The sequence below is a fragment of the Gadus morhua genome, chromosome 5 (assembly GCF_902167405.1).
Source record: "Gadus morhua chromosome 5, gadMor3.0, whole genome shotgun sequence".
Lineage (NCBI taxonomy): Eukaryota > Metazoa > Chordata > Actinopteri > Gadiformes > Gadidae > Gadus > Gadus morhua.
Window position 1 is genome coordinate 11,199,030 of NC_044052.1, and position 26,169 is coordinate 11,225,198.

Sequence of the window (26,169 nt, forward strand, 5' to 3'; positions counted from 1 at the left end):
ACAGATGCCCCGGAATCTGCTTCCGTTCATGGAGGCGCGCGCTACAGTGCTCACGAGCACGGCGCCCTGGATGAATAGGACAAGGTCTTCCGACACGGGGAATTTTACACCCAGGGCTTCGCACTCTGCGCTGCGCCCGGCGGCGGCGTCTTGTAACGCTACACGGTGTGGGGGGGGGGGGAATCCGGGCTCTTTAATAAAAAGGAACTCATACGATACGTCAGCGAGAGTGCTATCTCTTCTGGTGTGAATATTGTATTCAGCTGATGGGTGTTATTTGAATTTCCCCATTAAGGACTGCGTGGTGCTTGGTCGTTTGACATCGAGCGGTGAACACCAAAGTTTACACTGCACGGTTCCTGCTGTTGAGTGTTTGATAAAGGCAGATGGATGATGGGGGCTGGGTCGGAGCGGGGTATACCGTGCATGGCTGAGTTAAGGGGTAATCTGACTATCGTTAGTCAAAGGGTCACCTTTTGAGAAGGAAACCTATCAGTTCTACACAAATGTTTTGTTCTGGAAGTACTGTTTACAAAGGGCCCAGGTAAACAAAAGTGGGGTCAGATTCAGTTTTACACATTTTTTCCAATAGCTTTTAATGCTATATGCTACCTAGCCATCACGTTCTTTACACCTTGTTATTGTGTACAGATAAAAAATATATATTCAGGCTGTAGGTATAGAGTGATTGGACAACAGAATATATTCGCCAATTGATTGATATAAAATAAAATGCAGCAACCCAAACAGTACTGCAAGTGCTGTCATTTTGCTAATTTACAGTAGTGTAAAATAATGTGACAGAGATAGACACAAATACAAAGGAAAATAAAAATAAATGGATAGAGAAAAGAGCACGTGTGTGTGTGTGTGTGTGTGTGTGTGTGTGTGTGTGTGTGTGTGTGTGTGTGTGTGTGTGTGTGTGTGTGTGTGTGTGTGTGTGTGTGTGTGTGTGTGTGCCCATGTGCCAGCGTGTGCGTCTGTGCATGCGCACGTGCAAGTGTGTGTCTGTGCGTGCGGGTGTGTCGTGCATGTGTTGGCACTCAAGCGGGGGGGGGGGGACATCAAACTTCTCCACTTGACAGAGGTGGCTCTTTTTGAGATGAGAGGAAGCCATTGATTTTTCCTACATTTCGCCATCAATCCGGCCCTGAGAAGAGGTGGTTGTGGGTGCCCAGACAGCTGATGATGTGATTTGTAACTCTGAACCGCATGCGAGCGGCGGTGCCGAGAGAATTGCTCCCCAACTCTCACAACATGTGGCGCGCGCCTCCGAGTGACTGCCGCCTTCCACAACATCAACCACCGGCCACAAGATTAACAACACAGGGATCTATTGATAATCTCCACAGGTTGAAGGGAGTGTTTCCACCACCAACCCCTCCAGCTCGGCCCCCCCGCACAGCAGCCACACACAATCATCTGGAACCGCCCCCCCACCCCCCTGAAACCCCCCACATGTGGGTGTCTTCAGTTTATGTCTGGCTGTGGCGACAGCCAGACATAAACTGTAAAAAAATAACAAGGCAAACATAGTGAAGGGAATTCCCCAAATTACAGGATTTTACTTGTAAATGTAAGGATTATTTTTTGTCACAGAATACAAGAACACTGAAGTTGATATATATATATATATTGAGTTTAAGAGAATCCTTATTTAGAATAAGGAGGATGTCAAAAGGCATACCGTAGGCTTTCTGTCAATACTGACGACACACAAAGGTATTATAAACACAGAACCTATTGTATAGGCAAGTAGACATGACATATATATGTACACATTTCACATTAAAATATGTATAAAATGAAAAAATATCTTTAAAAAAAAAAGAGATCCTACAAAGAAAATACCCACATTGAAACAGAGCGCTCCCAGGAGTTTACACGGCCTCTTTAGAAAACACGGGTTTCATCCCGGTAAAGCCAGTATGTTCACAGAGGCTTTGGCTGTCCATGATGGAAAACAGCTGCTTAAGCCCTGCACTGCAGGTCTGATCGAATTCCCACTATTGTAATGTCTATCTCACATCTAGTGACACCACGCCCGCATTCTAAGGCTGCACTAATCCTCTTTAAATCATTTGCAAAGCAATTAGGCATGATTCCACCACTATTAAATATTAAGATAACAGCCAAGGAGATAAGATGCTATTTTTCCTACATATCAAACAGGATAGCTGCCTAGGCACCCCCGATATGCAGGGGGGTGAGGGGGGGGGTTCTGATGGATTTAAATCCATCTAATGAAATTAAAAATGACGGTTAAAACTTTGAGAGATATATGTGGTGCCGTATATCTATCACCGAGATGAATTGATTAATTTTATGTTCCCAAATCTAAATTGCTCAATGGGTGATCTAATTATGCAGCACATCATAAATCCTATGCGCATGGTTTCTTTTACTGTGGCGCGATAATTAAAAATGCATGGCTTCATGGACAAATTCAGCATCTTGACATATCATCGAACAAGGCAAAAACATGACTACTACACCAATAGCTGCCCAGAGAAAAATATAAATTAGAGTATATATGCATATTTTCATTAATGTAATTATTGAAATACCGACAGTTGTAATCATTGAAATACGGACAGAAATCCACATACCATGCATGGCTTGTTTGTACAGAGAGAGAGAGAGAGAGCGACAGGCAGAGAGAGAAAGAGAGAGAGGGAGAGATGGAGAGGGACAGAGAGCATTATTTGGACCACACCAGATCACTATTGTAATGTAACGCCGCGTTGAACCGTTCCGACTCACATTCATCTGTCAGCAGGAACCATAGAGACTGTCCTCTCCATGCGTCCCCAGCATCAGTTGCGACACCACGGAACAAACTCGACAGACAAGAAAGAGAGACAAAAAAAATGCACAAAAATGCGTATTCCCGCATGACCCCCTGACCCCCGGAGGAAAGGGGGGGGGGGGCCCACCCTGCTTGCATAGAGAGTAGGTTCAAACAGAGTTTATGACTACATTATCCATTGCTGCGCTTTCCCCTTAACCCATCTGTGGACACTGGGAGACCCCCGCCACACCCCCACCCTCCCCCCGCCCCCCACCCAGCCTAGTGGGTGAGGAGACAGGCCGCGACATCACTCATTCACTCGGCTCCTAGCTGCCTTTGTCAGGTGATTGCTGGCTGAAAAAGGAAAACAGATCAATACATCTCCCATGGGTCTGACAGGTAATCTTTACCTGGGATGAAGTATGAGGGCTACGGGCCCCCGTCGGATTCCTTAACTGTAACGGGGGGGGGGGGGGGGGGGCGATGGACTAGCGGCACGCGGAACCCGTTTCGCCGTTCAGCCGTTGGAAATTCGTTTGGGGTCGGGCGTTTGGTTGTGGCTGAGGAGCCGTCAGGGTGACTGCTAATTACCACCGACTGACAAAACTCAATCTGAAGCGGTCCGACTTCCTCCCCGTCAATGACCTGGCCCTGAAACCCGGAGTGACGGATCAGGCGGAGGCGAGAGATCAGCGACCCCCACCGGCCAACCCTTCTTTAGTCGGAGCAGATACAGGATAGCAACTTCATACACGTGTAGAAAATCATATTTTCCGATGACAAGCGTTAAGTGCTACTACTCTCGATTGCGGTGGCCCTCAGGATGTCTGCCTCGGTGCTACATAGAGAGCGGTGGCCCCTGGCCCCATGGGTCCCTGGGACCCTAGAACCCTCGCTTCCCTTGGGACTTGGCAGCCAGAGGGTGGGGTCCCTAGCCGGGGCCGACTCCCGTGGCAGGATGTTCTGTGAGAGCCGTCCGTTTGGGGGAGTGTGCACACACAGCATTTATAAATGTCATTCTGCGGTAACAGGATCACATAAAGCTGCCGCAGAAGGACGGTCGCAGAACAATAACTCACGGCAATCTACACATCTGATACTGGCTGACGGATGTCAGACACGCATTTAAATCGGGCGTTTAAAACAGATGCGATGCGTAATGGATTGTAATGCGTCATCACCGGCACAACACAGAGGAATCAGAGTTGATCAGAACATGCAGCGTTGCAATGTGCACAATGTGTTGTACTGTTCTACTATGGCAAGTCCCTGGTCAACTACAATGGGTCATAAGGAACCAGGACAGACCTTTTTACATCTCACCACCCAGGCGACAATCATCCACTAGTTATCAGGTGCTGCGTTCACCCCCGGAGTCGAAGGGAACGCCGTGTGTCTGACTGTACCACCACGGCTTCCGACTCACTATGTCTCTCTCAGCTTTGTCACTAAAAAAAACATCAGATTTAACAAGGCTTTTAAAAAAAACAGACTGTTCAAAGGCGCTCCCCGTCAGCCGTGAATGTAAATACGCCGGGAGGTGCGTCATTTGAATATGGAAGGTAAGCGGAGAGAACAAGAGGCTGGCCCTGGGAGGGCGGCGGGCACACACTCTGTGTTGTGCTAATGAGTGCTTTGTAGCCGGCGTCGCTTTTTCAAATCCATGCTAATAGGAGGGCTGTACTTTGTGTGGCGCCACCGGTGGCAGCCTCGCTTCACCTCCCCCGCCTCCCCCTGCTCCCCCCGAAAACCCCCCCAGCAGCGTGAGGTACCGCTGGAACATTTTTGATGATTCTTCTACCTCTGAGCTAAAGTAGCTACACACACAGCCCCCGTTGGTCCCGCTCACTGGCTGATGTAAAGTAGAGCAGAGCAACACACACACACACCCCTGCCATCCTACACCAGCCTCCACCCCCCCAGTGGCCCCACTGATAAACGCAGGCTCCTACTAAAGAGGACATAAATGCGGGGGTCTGTGTGGGAGCGGGTGGGCCCTGCAGACTGTGTGTAGGAGTTTGGAGCCCCGTGTCTGGCTGCCTGGGTCATCAGGAGGCCCCTCCAAGCCAGCCCGGCGCCTAGGCTCGAGGACAGGGACGCAATGGGAAGGGAAGGCTTCACCTGGTCCTTGATTGCATTAACATTTTCTGCTACTTCAAACACGAAACTCTAAAAACAACTTGGATCTATCTATTGGTCACGACCGGGAAGATGGTGCAATAATGTCTTTAAAAATAAAAGTTTTTTTTTTTTTGGTGTCTGTTTAAAAAAGGTGCTTCACACCTCTATCTCCCAATCGAACATGTCGGAACAGTGCCTTTTCCAGTTTAAATTATTTGTGTCGTATACCCTGGTCCTCTCAGCGTCCAGTTATTCAGATGTCCAGCCGCTCCCCGTGGGGGTCAGAGGAGGTCTGCGGTGGGAGGACGTCCGGTGGGTCAGGGGTCCCGGGTCTCTCTCCCATCCCCGGGCCCTCCACAGCCACCTCAGCCTCTGGTGGTGGGATGGCTGCCTGCACCTCTCCTCCTAGCTCCTCCCTATGGAACAGGATGTCCGCTGTACAGGAAGAGGGCACAGGGAACAGCCATATAACAATAATAATTAATAACACAATGGTATTTAATTCCTGTACGATTGACTTAGTTTCAAAGGATTTTCACAATAGCAATGAAATTCAAACCGATGATCATTGAGATGAGCGGCTGTTTTATGAATATTGAAATAAACCGTTGGCACAATCCTGTAATAGGCTAAGAATAAATTAGGTTTTGGTCAAGTGAGCCAAATCCAATTTGCCCCCTTAAGACTTAACGACACGGTTATTAAAAAGGCCAATCAGCACAGTTAGAAGACAGAGAGGTGCAGCATTGGCAGAATAGGTTTGAGCCAAAGCTAACATGGAAAATGAGACTTTGGTTTATAACTTCATGTATCAAAGCCACAATACGGATCCAAAAACGTGTTTCCTTTCATTGTTTCCATATACAATGTTGTCTAAAAGGGAGTTTAGGATACCTCTGAAACACAACTTCATATCAGAATTTCCAATCACACAGATGCCCCACAACTCAACAACACAATTGCGTCCGCTTTCCTGATTTGTTATTGGTTGTTTCTCTTTGCTTTGTGCTGCTAAATGAACATTTGTGGCGGTCACACAAGACATGGTTCAGCGTTTCCCTAAGCAGAGGGTCGGGCTACGAGAAGGGAGCTTTAGGCTCTGGGCTGTCCTGAAAGATTAGGCATTACAGTGTTCAGTGCCATGTGCACTCGCTCCTGAACCATTAGAACTGCTTGTGCCTCTTTCCAGATGACTTCATCCCCAAACTGATCTGGTGGCCAAGATAATAGATTAATATTTCTTGAGGGAATGATGACTAACTGTAGGTGAGGTTTTCACCCAACAATCTCTTTCAGTTCTCCACTCTAAACCTGCTGATAAATACCAATTTCATAATCCATTGAGAAATGGAGATGTCAGATTTCATCCAATAACAGGCAATTGCCTGTGTGCAGTGACCGCGTGTTTTCAAATTCACACACGTTATTTTAACATTTATGCTAATTGTTAAGGTCAACATTTTCTGAGTATATTTATTAATCTAACATTAAATATGAACCAGAGAGAACATGATGATATTTTCCAAGAGGTGTCAATGATGGACGGTTAACATGAAATAAGACACAAGAAAGCACAGATTGCTGTCATGGATCATTATCATACTAATAACGATGATGATGGACATGTGGGTCAATAAAAATAAACATTACCCTATAAAGGTCATTGAGAGGCAGCGTGTGAAAACAGCGAGGAAGCGTATGCATATTGAAAAAAATATAAACACTGTAATGCAATTATCAGCCCCTTGCCCTCGCATGAATTACTGCGTCCTGTGGTCAAAATATCCCCATCGACCGCGTTTTATTTGTTTAACACCAAGGTCAATGAAGACATTAAAGATGCAAAGATTTCCCGTCCACGGGAGGGGTTACGGCGTTGGTTTATTGGGGGCCGGTAATGGGTGGCTGAATGGAGCCATTTTAGCGTCTTAATAAGCCCTCATGTGATGCTCTCTAAAAACAATCATTACTGGCCTTCCTTGAGAATCCCCCCCTCCGTTTATTAATCAGCTAATTACACATTGACAGTAATGGGCCTGCTGATTCCCACACTTAAATGAACAGGGCTGAATGGCTCTTTAATGATTAGCCTTTGTGTTCCTCTCCCGCTCTGGTCTCACACACACACACACACACACACACACACACACACACACACACACACACACACACACACACACACACACACACACACACACACACACACACACACACACACACACCTAGTGGACGACCGGAAATCTCAAATCACAGCCCTTTGTGGGAGGGTTTTTAATTCCAGACTGTAGTCACGAGTACAGCACCTGACCAACTAAGCCAATAATAACCCTAAATCCTGCCAGATAGATCGACCCCAAGAGATGCAACAGAAAACACACTCGGAAGGCAATAAAACCTCAAATAAATGACTTGTGATAAATCAAACAGTATTTTCTCTGTTGTTTATGTTGTTTGGGTTTTTGAGACACGAAAGCCAAACTGTGGCTATAAAATGAATCCAGGGGCTCGGTCTACTACCTGGGGCTCACCTTAGCCCCCAGCGGGACAGCCATCACTAGCATGAAAGCCCCCCCCCCCCACCCACCTGGCAGGCGGTAGCAGCCAGCCACAGGAGGAGGAGGAGGGGAGAAGGTAGAGAGGGGGGCCCTGTTTGAAGGACGGGAGAAGGGGGTGAGCGGATCCAGGCGAGGGCAGAATAGTGCGGTGGGCTGCATTTCTGTCAGCAGAAGTGATGGTTGAGAGGTGGCGTTATTTGTCTTGCGCTGCCACGTGGGGCCCTCACACCAGCCTGGGCATTAATGAGGGGGGGGGGCCGGACCGCCGGGCAGGAACAAGCGGGGGGGGGGGGGGGGGGGGGGGGGGGGGGGGGGGGGGCTCCGACACAGGTGATCCGTCACGCCGCCGCCAACGAAGCCGCCACCGTCCCCCGCTCGGGCAGGCAGCGCCGCCGACACAAAGAGGAGGAGAACGAGGAGAACGAGGGAGAGGGAGGCTGGCAGAGCCGGGGAGAGAGCCTGGCTACCCCCTGGGCATCTCGCTTTAGTCGGTTCCCGACTGAGGATGATCATCCCGTTGACCTTATGGATGGCGATCTAGATCTGGTGGATGGGTTGTGTTCTCTTTGAATTCTAGTTCCAGGCGTGTGTTTATTAATAACATGTTCTAGTTCAGTTATTATTAACAGACACAGCAGGAATATAATCTGAGGAACGGGGGTTTAGCGTACAGGTAAGATGAGTCCAGGTGACTTTAATTCAGTGTTATCGCTAAAGAATACTACTAACCCAATTATATCAATCATTAATAAATGGTTACAATGCTCGTCAACTGATTATATACCTCTTATTAAAACAAAAAGTATAATCCTAGCTATGCTATAGTTTAAACTCTACCAGATGAAAACCTGCTGTGGGTTTCCATCGTTGGATTGATGTTTGTGTGAAAAGCAGAAAATGGCCAATTTAAAGCTGAGAAGTGGAATGGTCATCTAATCCAAACAGATACCCTTCCTGATAAGTTGGTCTTGTTTGGTTTTTTCCCCCCGGCGTTGTTGATGTTTTTTCCGTTGTCAGCTAGTTCAGCAGTGCGAGGGAAGTGCTAAGAGGCTAAAGAAGGAAGACAAAAGCAACAGCTGGGTACCGCCTCAGCAATCCCCCAAGGAATTCTGGGAGACACCTCCGGTCGCAGACTATTTTCACTCCTGATTGCAGAGTTTCAAATCAACCCCTAACGCACACGCACACACGCACACACACACACTCACACACACACGACAACTCACTTTCTCAGTTGAGAACTCAACTCAAACAAGTGTCGGGTGTCGCGTTGGTTAAGAGTGTGGGAACAAAAAAGGACGTTCTCTCCTGCTGGCATGAGCACCATAAGATACCACACTAGTGTGAAGGACACAACGCAAACGACATGGATGAGGTTTATAACACGGCCCCTGTAGTTATGAGTACAATAATGAAAAGCATGTAGCAGTGTAAGCAGACAATAAAAGGCTGTCGGTGTGAACGCCAAGTGAATTACCAAGTGTCTCGGACTTACACACAGGACAGCGTCCATAGGTATACACGGTGTATGATAAATCAGAGTGGACTGGGGGCACTAAACTCCAAAGGCAGAAGAACACAAACCCCAACCGCGCTGTTGGGAAATGTGAGTAAAAACCAGAGCCTTTAAATTAAATTGAATACCGGGTTAAGACAGTGTTTCTGCGCGTTTCCACTTGAATTAAGATTGGTTTTGTTCATGCATTAAATTTTTTCTTAAACAATTGATCTATTAATTACAGAGCCAATAACAGTTAATTATATTCTTAATTCCACGAGATCCTTTTGCTACCAATCCTTGCAGCCGAGAGGACCCTCGTTTCCGAACGGCGTGCGTGGGATATGAGGGGTCTTTAAGGGCCAGGGGTGAATCTTTTTTTAGTTTTATGGGAAGTGGTAGAGCGCTGGGGAGGTGAAGGACAGAGTTGCCGGCCCCTCCATCACTCAGTGCAATAAATGGATGCAATCTGTATCCCAGCAAAGCATTGGCTGTTTTTAAATTCCACCTCTTTTATCCAAATGAATGATGGACCCCCGGAACAGTGCAGTGTGCGGCGATATTAATATAAATCAGAGGCCGGCTCCCCTCACTAAATCAGGGAACCAGCGGCATTTGTTATTTAAATGACACACAGAAGCGGTTGCGGTGGCGATGCGTGCGGAGAGGGGACTCTGGGAGAAGGAAGGTGGACAAACCAATTCAGATTTCAATCCGGCGAAGACACAAGGCCCCGGGCCATCAGTCTAATGAAAAAAGGCAGCCTCCGCCCGCCGAACGGACAAAGCAGAGGCTGTTTCCTGTGCCACTTCCAATGGCGTCCACTCCCCGTCACACGCCTCCTTCTGGCTTTGCGTCACATGTGAGGACAGCAGCATGTGCATGCGTGCATGTGTATGCGTGTGGGTGGGTGTGTGTGCATGTGTGTGTGTGTGTGTATGTGCGTGCGTGTTTGTGTGCGTGTATGGGTGTGTGTGCGTGCATGCATGCGTGTCTGTGAATGTTCGTGTGTGTGTGTGTTTCTGTATGCGTGCATTTGTATGCGTGCATGCGTGCATGTGCGAGTGTTTATTCATGCATGTGTGTGTGTGTGTGTGTGTATGTGAGTCTTGTGTGTGTGTGCGTGTAAGCCAGGCAGACTGTTAATCCTCAAGGGCTGTCAACAAGGAGGTGGCAGTGCTATAACAATCGTGGGACTCTGCATATAGTTTCAACCTAGGTTTACAGACTGTTTCTAAATGTTTGAACGGATGGAAGGATACATAAATGAATAAATAAATACATGGAAAAAGGCAATTAATACATAAGCATGTCTGGAATTATTAATATATTGCCAAAAGGTTTAATTGCTAATGGATAGGCTGAAACTATTTGAGTGGACTTTGTGACGTCGTCTGGACGTCTAATATGGAAAGACAATAGCAGACAGAAGCGTGTGGAGTAGTATCTGTAGAGGACTGGTACCTGACATCCTGGTGGACAAGCTGGAGGTCTTCCTCCTTCTCTTGACGTCCCTACTGCACAGCAGTCCCACGTGCACGTTCGTCTGCCTTGGGGATAGAGGAGAGCACAGCAAATATTAGTCATGAAGCTGGTCAACCCCGCCCTAACCGCTCCCTTCATGCATTTCCCTTTTGGCAAATGCAGTGATTACAGAGGGCAGTCACAGCCAATTCCTCTTTACACCATAGTGTCTTTTAACACGAAGTACTTAGTTGTGTATTACTTATCCGAGCAAGCTAAGTTGCATTCAGGGATTGGGTTAACCTTACAATTATCGGTACGTGGCACTTGGTTCTATGAACATCCTTACGGTCCCGACAGGGATATATTGTTTCTCCTTCTGATAAATGTACTTATTGAAAGTCGCTTTGGATAAAACCGCTGCTAAATGCCCCAAATGTAAATGTAAATGTAAAGATACACACATCGTACACGTTACAACGTTAGAGGTGTACCGGGCATATTGTCATCACGTCGACAGAAAACGTTTTTCAAAATGAAAAAGGATTAAAAAGGAAAAAAGACTAAACTAAAACACAGGGCAGCGTATGAAGGGAGAGGACACACAAACGCCAGTGTGTTGTTGTTGTTGTGCGGCCACGTCATCCGTGTGCCCACATAAACAAATTACACCTGCTCCATCGCACACATGTCAGGAGACCCCCGCCCCCCCGCGCAGCGCCTTCACACAGCCCGGCCCACTGAGATGTAAAGTTAAGGTCAAGGTCTCTTTCATGGCTGGGGGTAGCGCGAGGCAATGTGATCGACTGCTCCGTGTATTTATGTCTGTCTGTGTGGACGGTTGGAGGGGAGGGCGGAGGAGGAGGAGGAGGGGGGAGCTGGAGCTCAGACAGGGGGAGCATATGGTTAAGTGTCTGTGTGAGTGAACTCCAGAATATATATTTAAAGAAAGGAGAGGGATGGAAGGCACAACACAACACAACACAACTGAGGCACAGCGAACGCATGTTCTGCCCCGCGTTCACTGTCGAACAAACTGTTGAGCAGTTTAGCAGAACACAAGGCGATATCAGATGGTGTATCAAAACAATGACCAGCAGGCTAACTGGCGAGAGGAGAGGCTCTTGACGGACTGCAAATAAAACAGAACAGCCATAACAGGAGCTTTTCGTGAGCACAACACAGCTCGTCTTGCTCTGCTGGCTACATAAAAATCACACCGAAACACGTACGCGCGTGTGTGCTCAGATAGGGACCTGTCAGGGCAACCTTTTTAACAGGGCTGCGTGTCACATGACCCCGAGGGCCATAAATCACAGGGCGGGGCGGAGCGTGCCACGGCAGCTTCTGAGGACCTGGGTGGGGCCAGCACTGAGCGAAGTCTACTATGTTGTATAATCAATAGATATAAAAATAAATGGCCTGACCGTTATTCTCCCCTTGTTACCCCTCACTAATAAAATCCTAGTAATGCATATTTCATTTACTTTTATACTTATTGATTACCTGTACTCCAGTTAGTAAATCACAGGGCTATCGATCCCTCAATCGCGCCTCTGTCCGACAGGCACATAACCAGCCGTTTGGGCAGCCCTGATAAAGAGCTCAGACGCTGAACTCCACACAGTAAATCTCTGCAAACTAACTTTTTAATTCCAAAATCGATGGTGTTTAAACGTGGCATTATTTCACTAGGCGCGGTATTAAAAGTAATACCCTGCTGCATTTGGTCTTAATGTGTGGGGGAGAGTCGTCCCGCCTTGGCAACTCCCGCTAACACTGACTGCCGCAGTGCTCTGGGGCCACTGCAGCGGCACAGCCACTCTGAGAGAGAGAGAGAGCGAGAGCGAGAGCGAGAGGGAGAGAGAGAGAGAGAGAGAGAGAGAGAGACCAGAATTTGGTTGTGGAACGTAGCACTGTGCTAATCAAACATTAGAATACCATCAGCCGGCTCATTAGCCAAGGAAAAACACCACCATTTATCTCTAGCTCGGACCCAAAGGGTTTTATAAGCTTGATAGTGGATTCCAATTGAGCCTATGCAACATAAAAACTAATCCTCCATGTTTTTGTATTGTCATTATTTATCATCTGCCATTTATTCTCGATTCACTGCATGGACGAGTCTGAAACATCTGTTGATATGTCTGTATGATTGTGGCAGTATTAATACGGGATGGGCAGCAGCAGCATCAGAAGCAAAAGAAAACCACACCGAAAACTAAAGAATGCATCCAGCATCGAGGGCAGAATACCATCACAGGTGCAAGGACAATGAGGAGAAATGTCTGCAAGATGGATTTTTCAGGTCACACCAGCCACTTCAAAAACCCAGCATGGTCCCTCAGGGTGGGGAGTAAAACGGCCCTGACACGGGGTCAATTGTAATCCAGGCCAGCCACATCCAAAAGCAGATATATCAATTAAAAATAATAAATCAAAAGAGGAGCGGGTTGCCTCGGTTACCAAACCGCCATCTATTTTCATTAGGTTACACGGCGCTGCAGGTGAGAGCAGGATCTCAAGATTAATAGAGGTATTCAAATGAATAAGAAAGGATTAGGGTCCCCTGGGAGCGTGATCAATAGCAGCAAATCAATAATCAATAGGCCACTCACACCAATATACTAACCGCTGACACCGAGATCTCACAATTAAAATGAAAACAGGGCAGGGCGCGGAGCTGGGACAATGATTTATCTCACGGTGCAAATGTCATTTAGAAATAAATACGTCAATAGATAAAGGCTGCTGCTGGCGGGCTCCGAGGGGGAGGCAGTTATGCATTTTAACATGTCCACCGGCCGCCGGCATTATAGCCAAATCCCACAAAGCGCTGTGTCTATTCACGTGCCCATCCCAGGATAAATAGCTCACAGCGCCCGCGCAGCCTTTATCACTTAACATCAAATCTGTGATTGTTGCCGTCAACTCCCGCCAAACAGGAGATGACAGCTTTTATTAATACAGTATCATTTCAAACCGGCTGCGATACAAGATTAATGCGTACTCCTTGCCCACAGTGAAAACACTTTTCTCTGAAGGGTTTTTGGCAATAAAGAAAAGTCAGATGTATGGAAGCTCAAGTGCTACCAGAAAAAATAGGGAGAAAATAAGAAAATAAAAAAAAAATCGATCACGCGGATACGTTTTTCCAAAGAAATGAAAACATATTGAATCGACAGCGGCCATTTTTTATTTGCTGTGAGAGAGTTGTAGCAAGAAAATAACACCATCACCGCTCAGGGTGTGATTTAGATGCTATCGTTAACGCACACAATAAATTAAACGCGCTACACGTGTCCGTGTCTCTTCGGCGCTCACGCATGAGCCTCTTCACAGGTGTGTGTCTGCCCGTCACCGTGTGTGTGCGTCTGTGGCGTCTCCCTCAGAGAGGGACTTGACCACACGGCTGCAGGAGGCGGGGCTCCTGGGTGCACTGCATGCAGTGCCGGGTCACAGAGACGGAGAGAGCCCGTCGGGAGGCTGGCTTTCAGCAGCTCAGGGAAATAGATTCAGACGGAGCCGTCCGACGGGACACATCAGAAGGCTCTCTCTCGTCAACCCCCGCCTCCCCCCCTCCCCTCCCCGGTTCATTTGGGAGTATGATTTATACTTTTTGAAGTGAGGGGTCTTGAATCCCCGCTATAAAGGAATTAAGAGGCCTCCCCCGAGTCCGCCATTCAAATGAGAGCATGGTAGGGATATGAGGGCTTTTTAATAGAGAGAAATTAGTATTCACAATGCCTCAGACTGGAATCTGAAGGAACCTTTCAGGTGGAGAAGAAAGGGCCAGTTTAGAAAAAGAAAGCGGCTAAGAAGTGGGGGCTCGGTTTCAGAGGCGTTGTGTTGATGCCCCTCATCAAGGAAACGGTGGGGCGCCCTGTGAAATCACCCAGGAGAGAGAGAGAGAGCGAGGGAGAGAGCGAGTAAGAGAGTGAGCGAGGGAAGGGAGCTTGAAACAAAATTAAAAATGCACCATAAATAGGCACAGTGGAAACAATATAGGGGGAGCCCCCCGGTCTTGGGGCCGAGGGGGGGGGGGGGGGGCTGCACTGACGGCATCTCGGAGGCTCCCAGCGCCGTGCCCACAGTTCTCCGGGATGACTTGGAGCGGGGGAAGGCTTTGACCGACATCTTATGGATAAACTTTTGTTAAATGTTTTATTCCTCTGCAGTTGCACAAAAAAATGCTGGGATTTGAATCAGCCTTGCAACTCTGTTCCGGAGAGATAGAATCGGGATCGAGTGTTTAGTGACCTTGGAAACTATTGGATTCCATCTTTGAATATGCGGCGAACGCCACACTGCCAGCGCACACGACAAGTCTTCACATAACTCATGATTGAAATGTTTGCTAACAGTGCATGTACTGTAGATTTATATCATGTGAATACAAGAGCTTATGAATTCTACACTTTTAAAAGCAAGTTTAAACATAAAACCTCCATCCATACATAAAATAAGGGATGTACTGCATGTGCACCTGAATGTGTCAAAATGTATACCCCAGATCCTGATCGGGTTTCTTAACAAACCAATACCCGTTTGATCGCCCCTCTGACAGGTAGGGAGAATCAAAGTCAACAATGTCAAAATCCCCCCTCAAATATATCCTCAGAAACATGAGAGATTGTGACTACTTTAGGACCTCTCACATGACTACCCTAAGAACCAAGGCCGGCTTTGACATTCAAGCAGCAGTCAAGTAGAGACTTGAAAGGAGGGGTTGTGAACCACGAGCGCCCACCTCTACCGCGTACCTGTGTCGTTCCATGAACACCCACACACGCTTCCTCTGAGGAACAAACGTTGACATAGGTCAGGCCAGTTCAAAGCGTGCACTGGCCCGTAACAGACCATTTAAGTGAGTTGGCCATCGATTTCTCTATCCATATATTGAGCTTGAATCGAATAGTGACAAAGGTGTCTCCGATAGGCCCTTAAGGAGGAAGTGGTACAACATGAGAACGAGTGTGCGGACCCCTCACCTGTTCCTGCACACTGAGGAGGAACATCCATGGTGACAGTTCCCTGGCCCCATCTCGATCGGGTACACCGGTAACGAGCGCAGGGAGTTTAACTAGGAAAGGCAAACAGAATGTTTTTTAGGGATTCTTCATCCCATTCTTTGGGGGAATAAATACATTTGGGATGTAAAAAAATAAACTAAGAACATTATTGTATGATACCTGGCTGCGCTCTCGGTTTCCATAGGAAAGTGCCCGGAAACTACAAAGAGGTGCAACTGTTGTTAGTTTAGCTTCTAAAATTGAAACGCTGAATCGTGAATTCATCTTCAAAACAAGGTAATGTCTCTTACTCTCTCTGATAAGGATTGTGAGACAAGTGCTTCATTCTGTCCACAAACATTGGCATGCTGTTACCCTGTGAATTACAAATCAAAGTAAAGGGAATGTTAAACCCAAGCGGTGCTCAGTCTACCCATGTTGATAAAACAGCCTCCTCCCTGCGCTTTTACCTTGGTGATGATCCGCCTGCAGCCCTTCCTGATGCAGCGGCCAGAAACGCCTGGCAGTTGGTTGAGGCGAGCTTGGATCCCTGCAACACAGTACATTAGAACCCATACACTCCCTCACTTCTAAACACTGTGTGTGTGTGTGTATGGGGAGGAGGGAGGGAGGGGGAGAGGGAGAGGGAGAGGGAGAGGGAGAGGGAGAGAGATTCGGTCTCCAAATTCGAGGATAGTTTAATTAACTGAATCCCGCTCTACTGTCTACTTTAACTGGTAGTTTATATTTCACGTTGCACCTTTTTATAGAACTTTGCTGTTTTTCCATTGTTTCATTTTTTTAAGTGCTTTGGCAACGTAAATGTTTATTTTCCATGCCAATAAAGCTCTTTTGAATTGTGAGAGAGCGTGAGAGTGAGAGGGTGAGAGAGAGGGCGTGGGACACCCAGCCCCACCTCGCTGGGAGGGCCGTGCAGGCTGCAGGAACGTGCGCCTGGACGGGGGCCGCTCGCCCTCCAGGCCCAGAGAGCTGTCCGAGTCCCAGCCGGGCATCAGACCCGCCACACTCGGCCCCGCGCCGCAGTCGCCCTCGAAGAACCAGTCGCTCTGCTCGTCGTCACCTGACACAAGAGGGGATGACGGGATGACTTGGCAGGGTGTACATGTTCATCCGCCCTGGCAGACAGGGCTGAACGCTGCTGGCTGGAGTCTTCCGCCCGCAGTGCCCTCCCCCGACAGCATGCTCTGCTCGGGCCTGTCAGTCATGCAGGGAGCCATGCCTCTCACAGTCAAGGTGTAGTGACAACTGTTAAATCAGCGGCCGCCTGGCCCCACCACAGCTAATGAGATTAGCAAAGGCTTCAGCGCTCATTAGCACGACATGACAACGTCTTATTAGAGTCGCCTGGGCGCCCAGCAACCGAAACTCATTGTATTGGAACTCCCCCCCCCCCCCCCCCCCCCCCTGCCAACCCAGTCTTGTTCCAGGGTTACTTTTATGGAAGTAAAGTTGACATTCGAGACAGCTCATATTTACATTACAACACAATACCATTGGAAATACATGTAGGCTGATTGGTACGACATCATTTCTAACGCTGCAATGCCGCTAAACAGTAGATGACTTCATGTGTTTTTTGAGAACGTATTCTGGGAAAGAAATGATGACTTTAAACAGAAATAGAAAGGTAAAATATTTAAAATAATAAGGCACCTTGTCGCCCCTCATCGTTGGTGAACAGGCCAGGGTCACTGCTGCATATACTGCTGGTTTCGCTGCAAAATAAGACAGAGAAATAACAATTACAACCAACATGCATTGTTACATTACAAAGGTTATGTTACATTATACTGTCTAAGGTTACAAATGAATTTGGTTTGCGGTACAATTTCCAAATGTCTCGGCTTCGAGGTCAGACATTTCCGTGTGGCGTACGTAACCGAACGCTGTGAGACACAGCTCTACAGGGCTCCACAATGTCAGCATTCAACATGAAACATTCAATTAGAAAGGGGGCAAAAAAAAACAAAGCAAACGCATAAGAGCAGAGGTAGAGGTCGACGTAAATGGAGAACGACACAAAAAGACAGAGTGCTGCTCCGCTCCTCCCCGGCTGCGACGGCAGAGCACAAAAGGCCGGGCGCAGCGCAGTCGCAGGCCGCTGAGTGACATGCACAATCTAATTGAATATCCTCCGCTGTCAGCTCCAATATACTGGAGCCCGCGTTGTGGAGGATGACAGCAGAGAGCGTAGCCCGTTTCACCCCCCCCCCCCCCCTCCCTTTGGGGGTCCCCACCCCACCCCCCACAGACACACACACACACACACACACAAAAGGGGAACCCACCAGACGCGCATCCTCACAACAACTGGACAACATCTGCTGTGTTAGGCTGCTGCCACTGCTCCTGCACTGCTCTTTCACTGGCCCTCCCTGCTCCCGACCCCCCACACACCCCGGGCGGACCCCCCCTACAAAACACTCAGTGGGGGCCTCTGCCACTCCAGACGGACCCCCTGGTGTCTCCCTGGCTCTGGTCTTAGCACAGATACGAGGGCCCGGAGATGCGGTCATTGAAGGTCATACGAGACGGGGGTGGGGAGGTAGTTTGTTTAATTATGTATACAACTCCCTTTAAAACGCTTGTCTTAAATATCATCTTAATTTAAACATTTTTGGAAGTTTAAATAATTTGTGCCATTGGTTTGACGAGTTTGCTTTTTTTTTTTTAATATATATTTGATTGACACATGGACAAATCCTAGCCACAATTTTTCGGGTCTAAATATACGGCGTTTGAGGACGAGGCGGGCGAAAGAAATTAAAGCCATCTGGAGAGCGGTGCTCTTTCCATTAGGTGGCGGGGTGGTGCTGATGCCTGCTTTGCGTTTTCCTTTGCGTTGATCAGCTTTGACCTTGGCTACGGCGGAGGGAGAGGTGGCCAGGGTCATATCAGAGCTGATAAGGTGCTTTGCCATATTGTCAAGACGCACAGACGCTGCCTGGATCAGACCAGGCTGGGGCGGGAGGGTATGCCAGCCAGATGGTTCCTGAATCATCTCCCCTCAGATACAGCACAGGCAGATGTGTGAGGGACCAGGCCTCTCTGGGGAATATGGAAGATGTAATAAGGAGTCCTGGACCCCCCCCCCGCTCCCCATCCCCCCCACGACAACCCCTTCAGCAAAAACAGCCCCCTGCTCCAGCCTGATTCCCCAGGCTTCCGCTCAGCTGTCCCCAACCTCTGGACACTTAGCCCCTGCATCTGCTGCTCACAGCCCCCCCGCACTCCCTCCGTAGAGGGCACAAGCCAGCTAAATCTATACCGAGCAGAAATGGACCCCTCGGGCTCTCAGCTACGTTTCACAGACTGTCCGCTCCATCACTCAACCACTTGAGCACGCAGGCAGTGCCACGGCGATGGAAGTTAACCGCACACTTTGTGGCGTTTTCCCGATGAGGTGTTGACTCTTTGCACCACAACAGGCACGGCATGAATTACCTTCCCCCTTTGCCTTTGTTGCCGTTTAACTGAGTGATCTGTTTGTGCTTTGCTTTGCTTCGTGTTGCTTTGTTTTCCTTTTTCTTACAGGGGGTGATTCAAGCTGAAGTTCGAAAAGGAATCACAGGTATAAACAATTAATTAGAGACAGCCATTAAGTATTTATCTGTATTAACGGTGTAATGTGGTGTCGCTGGAAGCTACCCAGGGCCGATTGGAGACCGTTTCCATTAAGTACTCCCTAATTAATGCCATGAATAATTGAGGCACCCATTTTTCTTGAAACCAAAAAGAAACACCTCTTCTCGCCCTGCAAGAGTGACCTTTGACAAGAACAGCGGGCAAACAACACTTTTGTTTGGCTGTGCTACTTCCCTAAGAAGGTATCCTTTCAATGTGTGTTCACAGCTTACCCAGATATAAGCCACAAGCCCTTCAGAAGAACCATTCTTTCACCAATCGCAGAAAAATAAGGCAACCTATCTCTGTTACGTCTTAATTAGTTAATATGCCATATGTCCGCGGTGGAAGACAAGGGCAAGAAACTAGATCTAGACTGCAGTCCCTCTATTTTTTAAGGGGCAGAACCAATCAATTTTCCAGGAGGCAGCATTGTTTCTACACAAGGCAGCGAGGTGAAGAAAAACAAAGTATCCAGATGAGCACTAATCATTAGGATATAATCCCCAGCTCCTGGGAGAGGCAGACCAGTTTGCACAGAGATTATGGGCCTGCCGCCATTTATTGAGCCCAGGCTCATTCTGCGGAGGAATAAAGAAAGGCCTGAGATGGGGGGGGGGAGCAAAGTGCTGATAACAATGGATCTGTGGGCTCTTCAAACAAGCCGCCCCAACTCAAATCCATGCCCTCTTCTATGGGCGTCTGATTATAAGGTTATCCCACCCTCCCCGAGCTCCAGTAATTGGATTAGTCTCAGAGATTTATGAAAATGAACTTCAGCAAATGGTGCACAGCTTTACCAAAAAAGTCCTCAGAGTTTTTTTCAAAATAGAAATTACAAAGCGACGGGGCCGGGCGTGAGAGCAAATCACACACAAAGCCTTTGTTTTTGTTTTTCTCGGCGGCGGTGGGATTGTGCAGGGAGCGTCGCTGTAACAACGCACAGCTGGAGGCGGAGGCTGAGCCGTGGAGGACGTCTGCCCACAGGTGAGGCCTGCTCTGCCCGGGCCATCCTGTGTGCCAGGTGGACTATCTGCCAGCCGGCCGGGGCAAGTCTAATCAAGGATGTGGGGGCCAGCTGGAGCAGCAAACATCTGCTCGCCATCCACTTGGGTGGCTAAAGCAAAGAAAAAAAAAAAAAACTAACTGAAAAAAAAACCTGCCCAATATGCACATATGAGCGGTGACCTTGAGGCGAGGAGGACGTTTTTAAAAAGACCAGACGCATCATACAAAAAGGTTAATGGGATGAATAGAGATCTGCGGTGGTTAAAAGGCATTTTCAGCAACAGCTACTGAGCCCGACTTCAAATGGGCTGTGCGCTATTAGATTCTCCGTGTTGCTGTTGTACCACTGTCAACCACTCATCACCCCCCCCCCCCCCCCCCAAGCCCGTTTCTCCATATCCTTTGGCTGGATGAGGGCTTAAGCATTAGGCCAGACTGTTCAGCCTTCAGTAAAGTGTGGCAGTCTACTGAGCATCATCGAGTGAGGGCGGCGTGTGAGAAGGGAGAAATGATTGACAGCGTGCCACAGTGTTCCCATTTATTTCTTCTCCGGAGCTGTTTTCTGTCAGAACGGCTATTGATTTTTCCATAAAGTAAGAAAACAAGCACTGTTAAGGGGCCATGGAGGTCAGCACAAATTAAGCCAAAGGATGTCAGGCCTTCTGTAGGCAGCCAATGGGAGACTTCTTAAAGGGGTGCCACAAGAAGAATACCACTGTATCAAGGGCTATCAGACTCTGTTTTACCTACTCTACCTTACATTCTGCTCATGGACATCTTTATTCTGTATCTCGATACGTCCTAATACGGTACTACGTCTCCTAGAACCCTAGGAGACGTTTATGCTTTGGGTCCACAGTCCTCAGCTAAAGTATTTGCACTCCACAGTATTCCAGTGTCACCTGCTGCCAAAAGACTCAGTAATATTTATAGTTGATTAATCAAATGCACACATGGGAGACACCATTATGGGATTCGGGGACAGGCACCACTTTAATTAACCTAGCCTGTGTGGGAAATTCATTTCAAAGCCAATCAATAGCACTGCAAGTCACTTATTTATTTGTGACAATATATCTGGAAAGGTTATAATGAGCTGGCTGATGCCCCGAGGCACAAGTATCAAAGATCCCTCCCTGGTGATCACCAGCGCTACTGGAGACGGGGATAAAGGGACGATATCATTCATTTTTAATGTCAACTCAATACTTTAAAGCAGAGTGGCATGATTGCCATACATTTTTTGGTTAAGATGAGGACACACTGAACATTGTTAACTGGCTAGATGAAGACAGGCAGTGTAGATCATCCTAAATGTCGACCCTATTTAATTGCTACTGTCTGATACTAGTTATGCACGTGACTTTTATATCATGGGTTTAACTGCCTTGAGTAACTTTCCATGCAGAGGGGGAAAGGAGGTTTCAGACAGCGTTTTCAGACATCTAACGGTGTAGCGCTTTTACAGGTAGACATCTTTTTTGTTTCAAAATTGTAAAACAATTAGTAAGATAAAGGGTTGTATTTTTTATAATCGTGTTGAAAAAGTGATAAAGTGTCGCTACAGATCAAGTCACAATTTGATTACATTTTTTAATAATAATAATAATAATTTAATTTGAGCTATCAATGTGGCTCTTATTGTATGTTGTACGTCCTTGGACTTAAAATGGTACTTGGCATTGTGTAGCATCTTATCCTCGCTATCTTTGTTGTATACCTAGCAGTTGTTAGTGATTGGCACTTGGTTCTATGAACATCCTTACTGTACCCACAGCGATATATTTAAGCAATAGATCACGGCAGGCTGTGGTATGTGCTCATTATACCACTGTTAAGGGGCGTTGTCCGGCCCCGACGCGCAGCAGAGGGCCGGCGACCCCTTCACAGTGGTATAATGAGCACATGCCACTGACTGAAGTGATCTATTGCTTTTATACAACGGTTACTGTTATGGCGAAACAAAAGTCATAGAAACACTACATTTAAAAAGAAACCAAGAAAGTCAAAGTAGCCGTTTTATTAAAGAATACAAAAAAGTAGTCCCTCCTGGCTGCCTTGAAAATGCACGACGCTCGCTATGCAACATACTTTAGCGTCCCTCCGAGAGAACGGTTGTAACGGTTTCCACTTCAAGGCGCGGAGTGATACTTTCACAAAATGATCGGGCGTCATAGCAGTTATGTATACGCTCATTATACAATAGTTAGGAACCAATCAGATCGCTGGATTTAGGCCCCCCGTTGTATAATGTTGTACTTATTGTTAGTTTCTTTTGATAAAAGCGTCTGCCAAATGCCCTAAATGTAAATCAGGGATGCAAACACATGTATGACAAAAAAAGAGAGAGCTACCCGAAGTCTGAAAAAATATGACGGCATGATATCCTATTATCATGAGAAGGCCTATGCTATATGCTATATGCCTAGAAAGATAAAAAATATATTAGTTACTCAGTTAAAGTGACTTTTTAAACTAAGTTAATTTATTTTCACAAAAACACACCTCTGCATTGGATATGTGATCACAGGTACAGGTACTGGCAGTGTAGGCCTGGCACTGTCCCTGATCTTATCTGCTGCTTAGGGGGTTTCTGGAAGAGGGTTTCGGAGAAGCTGTGCAACACTTTGTGTACTTATTGTTGTTGTCACTTTCCTCCGATGAATGTCTGCCTTACAGTGTGCATACAGGGCATGTACACCCCTGCTGGCATAATTAATTTCTTTAATGCAGAGTGTGCATTTAGCACATCCTTTTTTCAAATTTTTTTTGAAAAAGTCAGACAGTGGAAAGTTATGCTTCACTGTATTCACCTTAATCGTGCCTTCTAATATTAGCCATGATGACCACTTCCAACTGCACTTGCACCCTGCGTCCTGCTGTACAATATCCTTCTCCGATATTTCCCACCACTATCCTCGGGCCGGGTCAGGCCGGGCCTTTGATCCAAAATGTATGATAAAAAAGCGACTCGCGCCAAAAAGCGCGCCGTTTGCATGTCTGGTAAATGTAAAGTTCCCTACACGCATTCCCGAGCCTGCTGTTTTCCCTTCCTACAGCCTGTAAAGACCTTACCCTTCAGACATGCTCTCATCCGACGCGTCTCGCTGCTCCTGGGCCTCCAGGATGATCTTATCCTTCCAGCATTCGGAGGCCAGAAGACCCACTCCCTCCGCCTGGAGGTTCACGTTCGCCCGGCTCCAGCCGGCCGCCCCCCCCTTCTTCATCCCCGAGAGCCTCTGCTGCTTCTTCTTGGACGATGACCTGTGCCTGAACGCCGCCTCTCCCTCCACGCCCGACACCTTCAGCGTCCGCTGCAGCCGGAACATCACGTCGGAGGTCATGCGCTTCACCTTCCGACGCCTCCGGAGCGGACGTCCCGGGGTGTTCTCCGTGAAGGAGTCCGACTCCGGCCAGGAGTGCTGTCTGGACCGCACCGGGTCCCTGGTGAAGGAGTGCCAGCGGTGGGTCACCACCATGTCGTCAGAGTCGCTGTAGTTGGCGGCGGAGACGGAGGCCGTGGTGGTGGTGGTGGTGGTGGTGGTGGTGGACGGTGCTCGGGTGGAGCTCCCCCTGCAGTCCTTGGCGCCCTCGTCCAGGCTGGAATCGGAGGCCGCGCTCAGGCAGCGTCGGAGCTGCAGGAGGTGCAGGGAGGGGTTGCAGCGGCGCTTGCGGTCCCTGCGGCGGCGGATCTGCCTGCGTTGCCGGCGCAGTGGGCTGAGAACCATCTCCTTCCACAAGTGGCCTAGGTTGTTCTGCTCAGAGGTCTGCTCCAGCGCAGACACCAGGTCGTGCACCAGCTCATCCATCACGCCACTGAAACAAACAACAGGAGTCCAGGGAGTAAACATGCTTGTTCTCTATAAGGTGCTAGACAAAGAAGAGGAGCCAAGAGACTGGGTTAACTGGTTCTGTATCAGAAACTAAACAAAGGCGAGGAGTACAGAGAGCAATAGCACTGGTGATACATAAGAAATGAAACAAAGAAGATGATGCCAGAGAGCAGACATACTGGTGCGCAATAGGAAAAATTGGAGGAAGAGTATCACATTTACACTCGCTCACAGTAATCAAGGGCAAAATAACTAGCATGTTATGACTGCATTGGCAGCCTACGTTCTTGGTGAAAGGGTCAGTGCGTTAGTCTGTAACACGTGTATTGTGATCGTGTCTCGGGAAAGAAACTCAAAAACCTTCATAAACGTTTCACAATAACAGAGCAAAAACCTTTGTTAGACTAATTTCTGTGTCACAGAAGTGGATACTGTAGAGAAGATATTAGGGGGGAAACACGACAGAGCACAGTGAGTGAGGGACTGGCTTACGTAATAAAGGGGAAATGACTGCAATGGACGGACGTTTGTTGTCGTCCCGAGTCCGAGTCGTTGCATATTCATAGCATTGCGGACCTAAGAGGGAAACCGCTGCATAAAACGACGCAGCTGAATGCACGTGAATCGGGACGACGGGCGCGAGGGGGTTTGTTATGCTCTTGTGAGCAGCAGACGGTTACATAACACGACAACACGTGATGTCAGCACGAGCGTGACTGCAACCCCGTGTAACGTTCGTGAATTCTACGTTTCGGTGACGTACGTTGATTAACAGCGTAGGGAATACACTAAATATTCGACAACACTCGCTATACGGGAAATAATGTGAGGTGATATAGATAGAAAAACAGGGGTTCCGCATCCACTCACCAGTCGCAGCTCGGACTGTTTTGTTTTCTTCCCAGCTGTAGATGTAGACGTACTTCCGGTCCAATGTCAACACATGAAGTAACTTCCGCCTAGCTGTCATTTCTCCTCCCGAACAACCAGGAAGTATCAGAGTTCACTGTTAGAGCTATAATTTTATATAATACTGATAAAAAATAATTTTTAAATTAACTAAGTTATGAATATCATGTGTACTGATGGCCAAAGGCGTCCTGGATGACTGTGGGCTTATTCAGCCCCAGGAAATGTTTAAATTGGAAGTCAAGCCTTTATGTTAACCTATAGAATCATTGTATTAATTTCTCAATGCATAATGATAAGCCGTGTTTAATGTGTGCCAAATTGTACAACGCGTTTTAATGCCTTTTTTATCCAAACCTCTTAAAACAATAGTGGAGTAATAGGCTACGTGTTTTACGATGTCTAGCTACTCGTGGTAATAAAGGATTGTCTGAGCGCCTATGTGTGGTCGAATAAAGCAAAAAGTAATTCACCACTTCTTTCATCTCCCAGACGAAGGCAAGCCAAAATAAGAAAAAAATGAAACTGAAAATGAGTACAAAAGCTATTTAATCTCTCATCTTTCTCTTAATAACGGCAAATTTCCCCATTGGCCCACGGGAGAGGGGCCTTTCTGTGCTGCTTCCACCTTATCTGGCGCCGCCATATTTCAGCCTGCTGAGTGGCTCCCCCAGTACCCAGCCCCCAGCCTCCTCTGGACCGGGCCTGTGGGGAAGCTGGGCTCCTGGGCCTGCTACCATTGTCCTGGCCTGGGAGGCAGTCCACTGAGAGAATCCAAAGCGGGAGTGTGGAAATGAGAAGAGAAAAATGTCACCCACTGCTTCCTTAAGTGTCAGCTTTTCACAAGCAAACATATCAGAAACAGAGCCCCTTTTCAGAGGCAGTAATTAGCAATTTCGAAAGCTTGCCCCCTCAGGATATACAGTTTCAATTTAGTTAGCAGCTTCGGATTCTTAGGCACTTAATATTCATTGTTTCTGCCATCTTTCCAATTTATCCACGTACATTGTCTAGTCTTTCACTGATGATAAAGTGTTTTTATCGGTCGTGTAATTCTTCTTTTCAATGAGCCCTTTGCTAGAGAAGTTAATTTTAATAAATAATTTTCAAAGGGATTTGGAAAGTATGTGTGGGATATGATAGCAGAGTGCTCTTCAAGAAGGGCCAGGCCAAATATCTTACGGTGCTCAGCACTGCTTCATTGATTACGTCTTGGTGTGTGGAACTGAGATAAACTTACCAGCCTGTTTTGTTGAAGAGAAACCCTCTGTAAATACAATCATGGATAAAACATATAGGTATGCCTATTTATGTCAAACATAGAGCAGAAATC

At 47.6% G+C, this 26,169-nt stretch overlaps 1 protein-coding gene across 3 annotated transcripts; it reads right to left on the reverse strand.

Moving 5' to 3' along the window:
- Positions 1-1,535: 1,535 nt before the first annotated feature.
- LOC115543777 (G patch domain-containing protein 2-like) lies at positions 1,536-24,898 on the reverse strand. 3 transcript variants are annotated; one of them, XM_030356339.1, is made up of 11 exons: positions 24,798-24,898; positions 23,170-23,910; positions 17,116-17,177; positions 16,358-16,522; positions 15,912-15,991; positions 15,753-15,817; positions 15,622-15,661; positions 15,421-15,512; positions 12,146-12,253; positions 10,430-10,515; positions 1,536-5,347 (listed from the first exon to the last, which is right to left on the reverse strand). In XM_030356339.1, the coding sequence occupies exons 2-11, from the start codon at positions 23,901-23,903 to the stop codon at positions 5,166-5,168; spliced, it is 1,614 nt and encodes a 537-aa protein (XP_030212199.1). In that variant the 5' UTR covers positions 23,904-23,910; positions 24,798-24,898; the 3' UTR covers positions 1,536-5,165. The 3 variants fall into 3 exon arrangements, with proteins under 3 accessions (XP_030212199.1, XP_030212200.1, XP_030212202.1); XM_030356340.1 differs by lacking the exon at positions 24,798-24,898 and adding an exon at positions 24,420-24,773; XM_030356342.1 differs by lacking the exon at positions 12,146-12,253.
- Between the last annotated feature and the right edge of the window lie 1,271 nt (positions 24,899-26,169).